This window comes from Lolium rigidum, chromosome 3 (assembly GCF_022539505.1).
Source record: "Lolium rigidum isolate FL_2022 chromosome 3, APGP_CSIRO_Lrig_0.1, whole genome shotgun sequence".
NCBI classification, from domain to species: domain Eukaryota; kingdom Viridiplantae; phylum Streptophyta; class Magnoliopsida; order Poales; family Poaceae; genus Lolium; species Lolium rigidum.
The window spans coordinates 309,473,877-309,489,413 of NC_061510.1; the positions used below are offsets into that span (position 1 = coordinate 309,473,877).

The following is a 15,537-nucleotide window of genomic DNA, read 5'->3' on the forward strand; positions in this document are numbered from 1 at the left end:
AAAAGAAATAAAAACAAAAGGAAAACAAAAATATAAAAAAAACAGAAAGAAGAAGAATAAGAAAAGAAAAGCAAAATGGACAGACCAGGCCAACCCATACCATGTGCGGGGGTGTGCGGCGTGCTGCATCGGCCGATCTGGTCGGCATATAGGCCTATAGGGCTTGGACTCAGCTTGAGTGACTTTGTGCTCAAAAGTCCACCAGTGACTTTCCTTCAATCCCAGCCATCCAAGGCACATCTGACGCACAGAAATAGATCCAGGCAGAAACCAACCAGACCACCTACTACTTAGTCGTTTTCCTTTCCAGGATCGAAGAACGCGCGGGCGGACAGGCGTTTTGGCGGGGCGGTGCTTGATTTCTCCCGCGCGCTTGCGCTCTGAGAGGGAGGCGACGGCTTCCGCTGCTGACGGAGACTCCGCTGCGCCTCCACTGCGCCATCCTCGGTCGGGATTTTTTTAAACAGAAGGCCAAAGGCCCGGCTTTATAGATAAAGCAACAGCACCAGCGAGTTTGATCATACAACACCACGGGTCCTGGACCCACCACACGAACTTAACACACGCAAACTGTCAGCCCACGGGACGGAATAGTATCGAGTTATCAGGGTACAACACATGAAGCACAGAAAAATGTAGAACGCATGCATCACCCTGCTTCATCATTCCGCAGCCGTTGCTGCATCTTCCGGATCTCGTCCATCGTCATGTCAAGCAGCCCTCGGTCCTTCGTTCTGACCAGAGCCCTCCATCTCTGCATATATAGCATCATTTGGAACATCGCATCAGCCGGAGAGTTAATCAGTTTCCCTTCAATAGCAAGTTTATTTCTAATATTCCATAAGGCCCAGCATTGAGCCGCAAAAGTAAACCATGCTATCCTACGGAGGGGCCCCGATAGGCCATGGACGATAGCGAGAAACTGCCCAGCCCCTGCTGGATTCCACACATCACCAAGGAGTTCCCGTACCCCAGCCCACATAAACTTTGCTAGGGCGCAACCAAAGAATATGTGAGCACAATCCTCTCTATCCCCACAGCCACAGAGAGCACAATTCCCATCCGATGGACCATGCCGCTTGACTAGCTGATCCCCGGATGGAAGACGTCCCCTGAGCAGCTGCCATAAAAAGATCTTGATCTTAGGCGGGACCCTAACTTTCCAGACGTCCTTGAGGTGAGTGACCACCGCACCTAAAGACATTCTGTGGTAAATGGAGTTAGTGGAGTACTCCCTAAGGAAACCTCTCGGAATTCGACGAAACGAAGACCAAACCTCCTATTTTTCCCGGAAGGCTCCAGAACACCGAAGAAGAGTTTCGTGAGAATGTGCTGAATGTTTCATGAGAGATGTCTTCACTTTGGGAGTGAGAAGTACACAACTAAGCGAGAGCTTCAACAATTCATTAAAGAACCATTTGAAATCTGATTTCCATATTGTTAGATTTCTGAAGCATTTTGAAAGGACAGTGGAAGATAAAAGAAACAAGGAGCTGCAATCTGAATTTGAAGCAAGGAAATATATACCAATGATGAAGATGAGAACCCCTATGTTGGTACAAGCAAGTGAAGTATTCACTCCAATTATTTTTGAAGCTTTCCAAAGTGAGTATGAAAGATCCATAGCTGCATGTGCTAAAGTATTGGATGTAGACAAATATGTTGTTGCTATTGCTCGTTTACACGGTGATTTAACTTATGAGGATGAGCGCATAGTTCTGGGTGATCATCTAAACAAAACAGCAACATGTTCTTGTCGAATGTTTGAAAGGACAGGAATATTGTGTGGACATGGACTGAAAGTTCTGGACTTGATGAACATAAAAACATTGCCAACACATTATGTCATGAAGAGATGGACTAGAGAAGCACGTAAAGGAAATATATTGGACAAACATGGAAGGAATGTGGTAGAAAATCCAAAACTTGAAGCTATGCTTCGGTACAAGGAACTATCTCTTAAATTTCATACTATGGCACATAAAGTGGCCAACTATGCGGAATGTTGTATGTTATTAGAAAATGCGCTTGACTCCGTTGGACCAAAGTTGGAAGAAAAACTCAAGGCATCTGCTAGTGCTATGGAAGAACCAAGTAATGATAAAGAAAATACTGACCCAAATGTGCAGCAAATAGATGACTTGCTTAGAGCTGCGCAACTGAAGAAAAAGAAGTTCAGCCCAAAAGTTTGAGGAGAAAGAAATCTTGGCTTGATAAGATGCGCAAGGGAAAACGCAAGGCACCTAAACCTGCCGTCTCAACCAAAAAAGGAGCAAAGGTATGTTCCAATCTCGATATAACAAAAATTCGCGTTATTCTCATAAACTAATTAGCTAAACTTTCTTTGGCAGCAACAAAAGAAAAACGATGATATACAACCTCAAGTTGAGGTGGAGGCTGGTGGCCACAAGGAAGAAGCCAATCTGGAGGAGAAAAACTACAATCTCAACTTCAGTTTTACCAAACTCCTCACAGCTTCTACTTGTGATGATGATAGTTTTTATGGTGAAAATATGTTATAATATCTAGATGTTGGTTACATGGTACTTTGGGAGCTACCAGTACTGCTTTGGATGTATTTTGGGGGTTTATCAGTCTTTTGAGGCCGAAGTGTACAAGTGGTGAGGCCTAAATGTATACTGTGAACTAACTATAGTCTTTTGTTTAGTGGCACTTGTTGCTATAGAATTTGAACACTTCCAATGTTAAAAAGCTTGGGAATGATCTGAACTTCCACTATGTTTCTTCTTCATTTAATTTTAAGTTGTCAATGTAAACTTCCAGCGTGTTGCAAAAACACTGCTCAAATCTTGCTAAATTGCTGAAAATTTAAACTTCTCAGAATAATTTGAAAAAATTCCATTATATCTTATATGTTTCGCTTCGCAATCTGGGAAAATTTCGTCGGATTCGGACATACGGTTTGTGAATAAACCTCATTTTAAGTTTCATGACTAAATTTTAAACTTGAAATTCGAACTGCCCAGAAAAAATTTAAAAAATTCCAATAAATCTTATATGTTTAGTTTTGTGTTCTGGGAGAGTTTCGTCGGATTTGAACAAACTTTGATGAATAAACCTTGTTTTAGTCTGAATTCAGCTAAGTGTCTGTGTGATTTTTAGTCAGATCTGTTTCTGTGCGTCAGATGTGCCTTGGATGGCTAGGATTGAAGGAAAGTCACTGGTGAACTTTTGAGCACAAAGTCACTGAAGCTGAGTCCATAGGGCTTATGTTCATGTGCATCGGATGGGCTAGGCTTGCAAAGATGGTTGAATGGATGGAAAGTGACAAAAGGCCAAGAGGTTCACTAGTCCCATTCATTTTGAGAATGCATGCTCACGGATGCAGCTAGGTGTTTTTCAGATAAAATGATCCAGCTAAACATCCTAGAATTCTGAAAGGAAAAAATTTCCAAAGGGTCAAGAGGTTCACCCCGTTCTTTCGAGAACACGCCTGCTCACAAATTGCTGTACTTAGGGTATGCATGGTCATGTTTCAGTTCCATGGGAATGTGCCTAAGCAAGTGAGCTCCAATCCTGAATTCCGACATATTTAACAAAGGTTTAAGTGATCTCAATTCGTATTTTCATTGCTTTTGATGCAACTCTTTAGGTTTATTCACAGAAATAAGGAACGTAGACAAGACACAACACGAGCCATGCGCTTGATAGCACGAAGGAAATCAACTCAATATATAGATGATGTAAATTATACCATGATATCATGAACATGCATGTAACCTAAACCGCGCAGCAGCACGTACTAGAGCCTCTAGACGGCGATGACCTTAACAGAAGACTATTCTAATCTTGTTATCTTGGAACCAAAACCGCAGACCAGCCTTCTCTTGTACTGCGCACATAGACAAGACACCGCAGGACTGCAGGAGCCATGCAGTTGCCAACATTAACACAGGATCACAGATAATCCAGACACATGAGACACGCCACTGGCACGACGTACGAACGTATACAACTACTGACTCCACATACTCTCACAGATGTCACATTATCTGGGCCCCGCCGTGAAACATCACGCCGCCGACCTGTGCCGCCGTCGGCGCGGAAGAGAACTCCGGCGCCCACATGGACATGGCACCCGCCCCGCCGCCGGACATCTTCCACGCGTCCATGCTTCCGTTCTCCAGGAGCCCGGCTGGCCAGAGCAGCGGTGCCGACGACGTCCCAGCTGCCGCATGGCCGCCGCCCCTGAGGCCGAGGGAGTGCAGTCCGAACTCCACCTGGCCCAGCCCTGGCAGGCCTAGACCGAGGTCGAACCCGACGCGGCCCTCGAGGAGCGGCGCCCCGCCGAGCGCGAAGAGCGAGCCGAGAATGCCACCTTGCTGCTGCTGGGACTGGTGAGAGTGGGGCTGCTGCGGCTGCGGCTGTGGCGCCGGCATCGGCGGCGGAGGAGGCGCGCCGAAGTGGACGGCCGGGCGGCGGAACGCCTGCTGCGGCGCCGGGCGCAGGCGCTTCCGGGTGGAGCCGCCGATGGGAACGTTGCGGAGGGAGCCCCCGAGCGTCCAGTAGCGGCGGCAGGCGCGGCAGAAGTGGCGCGGCTGCGACGTGTTGTAGTTGTTGTAGTAGCAGAACTTGGTGTCGTGGGACGCGCACCGCGGGCACTGCTCTCGCGCTCCCGACGGAGTGTTCGGGCTCGGCACCGTCGGCGGGATCATCTGCTGCTGCTGCTGGTGCTGGTGCTGTTGGAGGCACGCCATGTCCGTCGCCGCCATGGTCGCCGCGGCGTCGTGCTTGCAGCTGGGAGGATGGGCGAGCATGGCGTGTTGCATGGGTGGCAGCTGGTGCAGGGGAGCTTCCATGGCGATCTGGCCTGGCCTGCAAGTATGTATGGATGCTCCTATGGCAATGGCAATTGAGCTAACTTGGATACCAGTGAGTTTTGCTGTGTTTGGGATTGAAGTGCGAGCGTGTATATATACACCGCGCGGGCGAAGCAGACTGAGCGACCGAGCTTATTAGAAAGAGATGGCGCTCTGTGTGGGCTGTGGGCTGTGTTGGATAGGCGTTGTAGGTGATGGTACGATAGGTGACAGAAGGCTGAGGAGATGAGTACGTAGGGGTGCAGTGCCTGACCATGTAGAGTTGCTTTCGATCTTTGCAGGACACAAGGAATCCCTGCTTGCTACTACCTGAATGCTGACGTGTGTGTCTCACACCAGACAGATTTAAAACCCCACATTCCTTGCTTGAATATTTTATCTGTGATACATTTTCTTTACCAAATCACTGTTACGAGCTTACTGCTAGTACCTAGGTAAGGGCATGTAGAATACTCTCTTCATCTTTAAACAAGTGTTCTTCTAGATTTGACCAAACGTATAGAAAAGATTAGCAATATACCACCTCCGTCTATAAAAGAATGTCACAAATTTATCTAAATTTAGATGTATCTAGATTTTTTTTAGTATACAATACATTCAAATTTAGATAAATCTTCGACATTTTTTTTATGTACGGAGAGAGTATACGACATTCTATCGGTACATTTTTAAAACTACATTCTAAATAGGATGAAGTGGCACTAATTTGGTGTAATAAATGTGCCTACATTTTCAGTAAGTTGATCAAATTTAAAATTCTTTGATGTAAGAAAAAAAGGTAAAAGTACAATATTTATTTTATGCATCTAAAGATATTGAGTTGATAAATAATACAAAAACATGTGAGTATGATAAAACATCCTGTACAATACGGCGAACATGTTTTATTGTATCTTACTCATACTAAGAGCGTCTCTTAGCTAAGAGATGACATTTTTTTATTTCTCTCTCGTCTAACTTAACAATTATGCTAAGTAACATTGCTAAGATAAGATCTTCTTTTTTTTCCGAGAATTCTAAGATAAGATCCTTGTACATGAACTAAGGGGTCTAGCTAATAGATGCCATCAAATGGACAGATTGTGTTTGAAGCTATCCGTGAAGTCTAATAGCAAGGTCTAACAACAAACAACAAACGAACTAATGGGCCGTTTCTGTTCATTTGGCCCCCATTTACAGCCCAAGTTTGGGCTGGCTTTGCGGTGGTTGCATGCAGCGCGCTTCCTAGGCCCGCACATAAGCAACAGAAGGAGAGGAACCGGCCGGCTCCACGTGGTCACACTCCTATTGTTCCTTCTTAATTGGGACTCGTCGTTCTTCCGAGGCCACATCCACATCTGCGCCAGAGTCCACATTCCCTAACCTTCCACAAACCCTAAGGCAAAACCTTGGCCTCGTCGTAATGGCGAAAGGCCACCAGTGGTTCCACCCTGGCCGCAACGACCACAACGTAGGGTCCTCCTCCTCCGACAGTGGCCGCTGCTGTTTCTTTCGAGCGTGTGCATGTGCCGACCATCCCCACGAGCAACCCGACTCGCCGTTGATATATCCTGCAGTACCGGGCCTCCCCACGAGTGTAATGTGGCCTTTTGTGATCCTACATGTATTTTTATTTGGATTTTTTATTTCGTGCTTTTTTGCGGGTTACTCTTTGGTGCACAACCACCTCAAAATGGACATGAGCCATTGGCCTATTCTTGAGCCACCAGAAACGAACTGTTTTAGAGACAGTTTTGATATGTGGAATGCGGTAAATACGATAAGACTTCTGCAAGTGCTATTCCAACAACATTAGCATGCCCCTACTAAAACTACTCACAACAGAAATATCATGCATTTCATGTATGCAAAAAAAACTGACATGTAACCATCATTAATGATGAGCGAGAGCATAGTTGTATCACAGGTCTTGTAAGCACAGATAAGTAGGAAAATCAATATCGAATAGATCTTGTATACACTTTTCACATTAAGATTCTACGTATCAATAAATATAAGTAAAATATGATACTAAATCATAATATCATGCATTGCAGAGATGGTATCATACAATACTATCATAAATCATATATATGATACTATTATAAGATAATATGCAGATCAGCCTTGCAACTTTGCAGCGTGCTTTTTGCCGCTTGCTTTTACAGAACCGTAGATTAGCACGCTGGAAGTCTGGAAAAACTACGGTAATGGTGAAAAGTAACCAGAGTATTTGAACGCTTTTCACGTTGTTCAGCTGCTGGCTTTGGGTCCGCCGAGAATGGGAGATGGCAAAGGAAGGAAGGAAGAAGATGCATGTGATCACCTAGGGAAGAGATCGAGCACGTAGAGGACAAGGGTCCCTAAACCGAGGCGGCGGCAAACAGGCGCCTATCTACACCCATAGCCCTGGCCCGAGCTCAGCTGATGTGTTCTTGTCGCTGCCATGCCATGCCGGTGCCCCCCGGCGACCGCGACCGGCAAGACTACTCCCTACGTCCGTCTACTCTACCGCTCCCCGTCGCATGCGGTCAGGCAGGCCCAGCGTCGCGTCAGTGCCGCCGCAGCCTTTGACGCGCCCCGTCCCATCTGATCGGCCGGCGACTCGTCTCGTCCCTCTCCCCGGGCCACGCCACGCCGGGACAAGCCAGGAATACGCCGCCCGGCGCCGACTCCGATGTGCTCGCCGGTCTCCATCGCGCTTGCGTGCCTGACCGCCGACAAGTATTCCAGCTCGCGGGGCCGGCGCTCTGGCTCCTGCATGGACCGGTCGCCATGCGGGGCGAGCCGCCCGGCCTTGGCCCCTTGCGCTTGGATCGAACCGCAGGCATACGTCGTAGCACTGCTGCTATGCACGATGTTCCTTCTTCCGTGTACATAATGCCGACTGGCGACTGCATGCGTGAACAGCACTATGCACACGACATTCGCTGTAGTACGTCGGAGGATGTCACGTTACATATTTTACTGTTGCTCCTGCTACGCTATCCCGCTGCTGCTGCGCATATATACAAGCTAGAAACATAGTATAGCTCAAATGTTTGAGACGGCTCATGGGTTAGTCCTGTTCACGACATGCAATATTCTCTTTCGATAAAAAATATATTAATATCACGGTGATATCAGCTATATTTAACATTACAATAAAATAATATTTTGGTAAGTCTACAGATTAAAGATGTACACAGCCAAAAAAACAGAAAAAGGAAGATAAAGAAAATAAAATCTTAGTCAAAACAATCAAAGACTTCGTCCCAGCAAGAGCTCCGCTAGTGGTGACGCCACCTATACTCTAGCAAAAGGTTTTCCAAAACGACTCGTCCATGAAGGAAACGGTGTACAAACACCGTCGTCCAGTGTCACCGGTGTGGTTACTAGTGTGGTTAGACTTTAAGAGCATCTTCAACCGCGTCCTTCAAAGCGTCTTCAAACGGCGCCGGATCAAGCGTTTGTGGGACGTGTCTTGTTCGTGCCGCGTTTGAAGAACGTCGCGTCCTCCAAACGCCGCCCCAAACTTTTTGTAGAGTTTTCGAAAACATAACCATTTATTAAACATAGCATACAAATAAATATGTTTGTCAAAATTGTTTTCAAATTTAAATACAACAAACAATAATAAACTAAAACAAATGTAATAAATGGGGCTAGATATGATCAAGGTGGAGCCGCATTTGCTGATAATCTTTTGATCCTCCATATATGCTCAACGAAATCATTTTGAAGTTGCTCGTGAAAATTGCTGTCACGGATCTCTGCGTGCATGGCGAGAAAATCAGCAAAATCTGCAGGTACCTCATGACCAACCTCCGCAAAAGGGCCCTGACACTTATAGGGACCAACATGTCCCCTGACATGATTCTTGCGGTCATCCTCGATGATCATGTTGTGCATGATCACACAAGCCTGCATCACCTTCCACATTTGGTCGTGAGACCAGCTTAGAGCAGGGTACCGAACAATTGCAAAGTAAGCTTAAAGCACACCGAATGCCCGCTCGACATCCTTCCCGCAAGCCTCCTGTCACGAAGCAAAGTGGCAATTCTTCTAATCTGGTGGAGCCGGGATTATTTTGACAAAAGTGGTCCATTTTGGATATCCTTTGGTATATTGGTGGCCATTGATCTCATAGTTGCATGGTGGATCATGATCTTTCACTAGTTTGCTGAACACCAGAGACTGCTGCAACACACTGATGTCATTGTGTGAGCCCGCCATACCAAAAAAAGAATGCCAAATCCACATGTCATAATCTGCCACAACTTCAAGCACCATACTGCAATATCCATGACGCCCTTTGTATATACCTTGCCAAGCAAACAGACAGTTCTTCCATGACCAGTGCATGCAATCGATATTTTCAAGCATCCCAGGAAATCCTCTCGCAGTATTTTGTGCCATGATCCTTGCAATCTCTTCTTCAATTGGACCTCTCAAGTAGTATTTGCCAAACTTTCCCACCACAACTCGGAAAAATTTGTACATGCACTCAATGGCAGTAGACTCAGTATGCAAGCATCCTCATGGCGGTGGTGCACTTCTGAATCGACGAGAACCCGGCAACGCCTACAGCGTCGTGCTTCAGCTTGAAGTATGGGCCGAACTCTCGAACGCCATGGAGGATATTCATGAACAAACCCTTGCACATCCTATATCGGCGCCGAAAATTGTCGGCCTGTGTTGCGTCATCTGCGAAGTAGTCGTTGTGCAGCATGGTATGCCCCTCCATCCTCTGCCGGGGCTTCGACTTCTTTCTCCCCGGCCTTGATCCTCCGGGGCGATGACTCCTGGGATCCTGACACTGATATGTTGCAAATGTATCTATAATTTTTGATGCTCCATGCTTGTTTTACACCAATTTATATATGTTTTGTTTACACTTCGTGGCATTTTTATGCATTTTCTGGAACTAACCTATTGACAAGATGACACAGTGTCAGTTCTGTTTTCTCCTGTTTTTGTATTTTAGAAAAGTTGTACAGAAAATATTCTCAGAATTGGATGAAACGAAAGCCGAAGTTCCTATTTTACTGTCACGAAGACGGAGTCCAGAGGAAAGACGGAGAAGAGCCGGGAGGCGGCCACACCATGCCTAGGCGCGGGCCCCTCCCTGGCTGTGGGCCCCTCGGGCGCCCACCGACCTTGCCCTTCCGCCTATGTATTTATCTGATCGGGAAAAATCTAAATACCAGAGCCTCCATCCAAGAAAATTTCAGTCGCCGCCACCATCATCGACCCTAGCTCAGGAAGGTTCTGAAGCTCTTCCCGGCACCCTGCCGGAGAGGGAGATCATCACCAAAGACCTCTACATCGCCATGCCCGCCTCCGAAGTGATGCGTGAGTAGTTCATCGCTGGATACGGGTCCATAGCAGTAGCTATGGTTATCTTCTCCAATTTATACTTCATGTTTAGATCTTGTGAGCTGCCTATCATGATCAAGATCATCTTTATGTAATGCTACATGTTGTGTTTGCTGGGATCCGATGAATATTGAATACTATGGTTGAGATTGATTATAGACTTGTTATATGTTATTTGTGATCTTGCATGCTCTCCGTTTCTAGTAGATGCTCTGGCCAAGTATGTGCTTGTGACTCCTAGAGGGAGTATTTATGCTCGATAATGGATTCATGCCTCTAGTAATCTAGGAGAGTGACAATAACTTCTAAGGTTGAAGATGCGATGTTGCTACTAGGGAGAAAACAATAATGCTTTATCCAAGGATAATTATATTGTTTACTTTACACACTTTACTTAATGCAATAATATGTTGCTTTCAACTTAATACTAAAAGGGGTGCGGATGCTAACTGGAAGGTGGATTATTAGTCATAGATGCAGTTCGATTGCGGTCTATGAATCTTGTTGTAATGCCCAAATGAATCTCATAGTAATCATCTTTTCATGTATGTTATTTATTATGTCAATTGCCCAGATGTAATTTATTTACTCATCATGTTATTTATCTTTATGGAGAGACAACTCTAGTGAACTGTTATTTATCTTCCCAGTCCTTTCCTTTACACTGATAAAACCATCTACTGCAAAGCGTTGTTTTCTTTATTTCACTACAAACAAACATCTTTTTCCACACTATACGTCTAATCCTTTGTTTTCAGCTCCGTTGTTAAGGCTTACAAATATTCTTTGGCTCCCCTTGTGTCGAATCAATAAATTGGGTTTTACTTCCCTCGAAGACTGTTGCGATCCCCTATACTTGTGGGTCATCAATCCCTTGCTTAGACTCTCTGAATCACCTCGAGGAGGGAACTGACGGACAAGGCGGAGCAGAGGAGATCTGCTACGAGGAGCCTGACCTCTCAGGCGGTGTAGAAGGCGTAGACTACCTTATCGTCTACGGATCCGGGGAGGCGTCCGAAGGAGAACAAGCCTAAGCTACCGTAGTGTTAGTAGTACCCGAGTAGTGCGAACTCTTTAGTACTTAGCTTCTCGGATGGAATAAATGTATAATCTGATAAGACTCTTATATTGTAAGTTAAGTTGGGTTCACCTCGAACCCAGAGGTAAACCTCTCTGGACTCAGGAGGAGCTCCGAGATGATGTATATGTTTGGATTGTAATATTATGTGAATGAGTTATGGACCAACTATGTTCTGTTGTACTACTCTGAGGGATGTAATATTTCTGAATTGGTACTTCGTGAATGTTATATCAACGACTGGCATACTACAACATGCAGTGGTATGCAGAGTCACCACAGTAGCCATCCTAGTTCGAATTTGAACGGACGTTTACGAGGTTGAGAAGGGGCCACAGTAGTTAAAAGTATGGGAGCATGATCCGGCAACGATTCGATGCGAGGAAGAGCAAGTACGGAGACAAGGGGGAATTTTGATTCCCAGTCCGAGTCCATTAGTACTCTATCTAGCTTCTCATATGTCGGATCAATAAGACTATTAGCCCAGGTGAATTGCCTCCCGGTCATTGATATTTCTTTCAGGTCCAAACTGTCTATGTCAGCATTGAAGAGGAAAGACCAATGACTGTCAAACCTGCCCTTACTCTTCTCGTGTGGATATCTAAACAAATTAAAATCCCCTCCTATGATAATAGGGTGTGGATTATCCTTTGCAAGATTAACCATCTCACGCAGAAAGGCTGGTTTGACGACATCCTGGGCCGCCCCGTAGACATACACTAAACTCCAAATGAAATTATCAGATTTATTCCGAATGTGAAGCTTTATATGAAACTCACCACCAGAATTATCTAATATTTCCATAGTCGGAGTTCGGACGCCTACAAGTAAACCCCCGGACCGACCTCTTGGGGTCGCGACACCCAAGCAAAATCTTCACCACCAGAAAGGCGGTTCAGAAAGCTTGTAGAGTAATGATGCTTCCCAGTCTCAGAGATCGCAATAAAATCTAAAGCATGATCCCGAATGGATTCAGATATGTATAAGTGTTTATCCAAGTCACTAAGACCTATGATATTCTTAAACATGCCATTCATTTGGAAACATGAGAAGATTTGGACACTCTTGCATTTTTATTAGGCCAAGCGCTTTTCTTAAAAGAAGAAGTTCTAGACTTGCGATCTAGTCTGACCTCTGATACCTCCCCTACAATATTTGAGAGAAGCTGGCCATCCAAAATAGTGTAAGCTTCATCGTCATCATCACTTGTATTGGAGGTATCCGACTTGCTCTTCAACACAAGAGTACATTTTAATCTATCAAACTCCATGTGTTTCACTACTTTAGTCAAAACCGAAACTAAATCAAGAGAAGTACCCAACAAAACGCCTAGATTATTTAACTTGGAAGAAATCTGAGGCATGGAAAAAGAAGGAAAGGATGTATCACTTGAAACAACACTTGCAGGGTCGAGGTTTAGAAATGTTAGCTTTTCAATATAAAAGCTATGTCATTGCCATTCTTTCTAAATAAGGAGAAATGGTTTGGCACTGACCTCCTCAATTCCCATGTTCTCCTGAAGTGTCCCACACTCCCATTGCTTTGGAACGAGGATCGAGGATACAGGCCATGCCCCATGCAACCGATCAGAAGGCGGCGTTGAACCCGATCAAATAGTGAGACTCGCCACTAAAAGATCACTAGAAATATTTTTCTTTCGACGATTTAATAAGTAAGCGTAACTCTACATTTTGCAATGGTCTGAATCCTCTATATGTGCTTGGCAATCTTGGTAATCGACGGGTTGCCAACTTACTCAACTGCCGACTCGGCAAGTTTCCCGTCACTCACATGGGCCTCCCGATTAGTAGCGGATTAGGGGTTCCTTCCGGAGCTCGTGGGACACATGGTGGAGCCATGGCAGAGTCTTTACCTGGGGGATGCAGGGCGCCTTGATCTCACCAATTCGTGCATGTCTAGCATGCCTCTGTTTGCCATGAGCTTATATCTGCTGCATGATGGCACACACAAGGCAATGGATAGACCTCGTTCACACTTCTTCTGGGAAGGAGTGGGGGATAAGAGAAAGTATCACATGGTGGACTGGGTCACGGTGTGTAAACCCAAGGAGCAGGGGGCTTGGGGGCCCTCAATACCAAATCCATGAACATCGCCCTTATGGTGAAATGGATCTGGAAGCTCTACCAAGGTGCCGAGGGTCTATGGGCATACCTTATCAGGGCAAAGTACCTTCGGGGTAGGAACCTGTACGCGGGCAAGGTTCCAACTCACGGCTCCTAATTTTGGAACGGTATACAAAAAGTTAAATGGCATTTCAAACTTGGGACCAATCACAAGGTTCGAAACAGGAGAAGGACCTACTTATGGATGGATTGCTGGACAGGAAATGGCCCACTCCGGGCTAGATTTTCAAGACTGTTCAGCTGCTGTGATACACCGTTCATCACCGTCTCTAGGGCTAGGGTGCCGGAAGGGGAGCCAGGAGAATGGCATTTACGCTTCCAGCGCTAGTTTGGCCTTGCGGAAGCCGTGGAGTGGGTGATACGTCCCAAACGTATCCATAATTTCTTATGTTCCATGCTACTTTTATGATGATACTCACATGTTTTATACACACTTTATGTCATTATTATGCATTTTCCAGGCACTAACCTATTGACGAGATGCCGAAGAGCCGATTGCTATTTTTTCGTTGTTTTTGGTTTCGGAAATCCTACAAAGGAAATATTCTCGGAATTGGACGAAATCAACGCGCATGGTCTTATTTTTCCACGAAGATTCCAGAAGACCGAAAGGGAAACGAAGTGGGGCGACGGGGCGCCGACACCACAGGGCCGCGCGGCCTGGGTGGGGCCCGCGCCGCCCAATGGTGTGGGGCCCCCGTCAGCCCTCCGACTCCGCCCTTCCGCCTACTTAAAGCCTTCGTCGCGAAAACCCCAGTACCGAGAGCCACGATACGGAAAACCTTCCAAAGACGCCGCCGCCGCCAATCCCATCTCGGGGATTCGGGAGATCGCCCCCGTCACCCTGCCGGAGAGGGAATCATCTCCCGGAGGTCTCTTCATCACCATGATCGCCTCCGGATCGATGTGTGAGTAGTTCACCCCTGGACTATGGGTCCATAGCAGTAGCTAGATGGTTGTCTTCTCCTCATTGTGCTATCATGTTAGATCTTGTGAGCTGCCTATCATGATCAAGATCATCTATTTGTAATGCTACATGTTGTGTTTGTTGGGATCCGATGAATATGGAATACTATGTCAAGTTAATTATCAATCTATCATATATGTGTTGTTTATGTTCTTGCATGCTCTCCGTTGCTAGTAGAGGCTCCGGCCAAGTTGATACTTGTGACTCCAAGAGGGAGTATTTATGCTCGATAGTGGGTTCATGCCTCCATTGAATCTGGGACAGTGACAGAAAGTTCTAAGGTTGTGGATGTGTTGTTGCCACTAGGGATAAAACATCAATGCTTTGTCTAAGAATATTTGTGTTGATTACATTACGCACCATACTTAATGCAATTGTGTGTTGTTTGTAACTTAATACTGGAAGGGGTTCGGATGATAACCTGAAGGTGGACTTTTTAGGCATAGATGCATGCTGGATAGCGGTCTATGTACTTTGTCGTAATGCCCTGATTAAATCTCATAGTACTCATCGTGATATATGTATGTGCATTGCTATACCTTCTTTATTTGTCAATTGCCCAACTGTAATTTTTTCACCCAACATGCTATTTCTTATCGGAGAGACACCACTAGTGAACTGTGGACCCCGGTCCATTCTTTACATCTGAAATACAATCTACTGCAATACTTGTTCTTTACTGTTCTTCGCAAACAAACATCATCTTCCAAACTATACATCTAATCCTTTGTTTACAGCAAGCCGGTGAGATTGACAACCTCATTATTACGTTGGGGCAAAGTATTTTGATTGTGTTGTGCAGGTTCCACGTTGGCGCCGGAATCCCTGGTGTTGCGCCGCACTACACTCCGTCACCAACAACCTTCACGTGTTCCTTGACTCCTACTGGTTCGATAACCTTGGTTTCTTACTGAGGGAAAACTTGCTGCTGTACGCATCACACCTTCATCTTGGGGTTCCCAACGGACGTGTGCTTCACGCGTATCAAGCTCTTTTTCTGGCGCCGTTGCCGGAGATCTAAAGAGAAGTTACACCCCAGAGATTGCCAACTCCCGCGGCAACAGCACTTTTTCTGGCGCCGTTGCCGGGGAGATCAAGACACGCTGCAAGGGGAGTCTCCCACATCCAATCTCTTTAGTTTGTTTTTGTCTTGATGTACTTTACTTTATT

General features: G+C 45.8%; 1 protein-coding gene across 1 annotated transcript; it reads right to left on the reverse strand.

Moving 5' to 3' along the window:
* Positions 1-4,004: 4,004 nt before the first annotated feature.
* Positions 4,005-4,820, reverse strand: LOC124699839 (dof zinc finger protein DOF3.1-like). Its single transcript, XM_047232074.1, has one exon. The coding sequence runs from the start codon at positions 4,818-4,820 to the stop codon at positions 4,005-4,007; it is 816 nt and encodes a 271-aa protein (XP_047088030.1).
* Between the last annotated feature and the right edge of the window lie 10,717 nt (positions 4,821-15,537).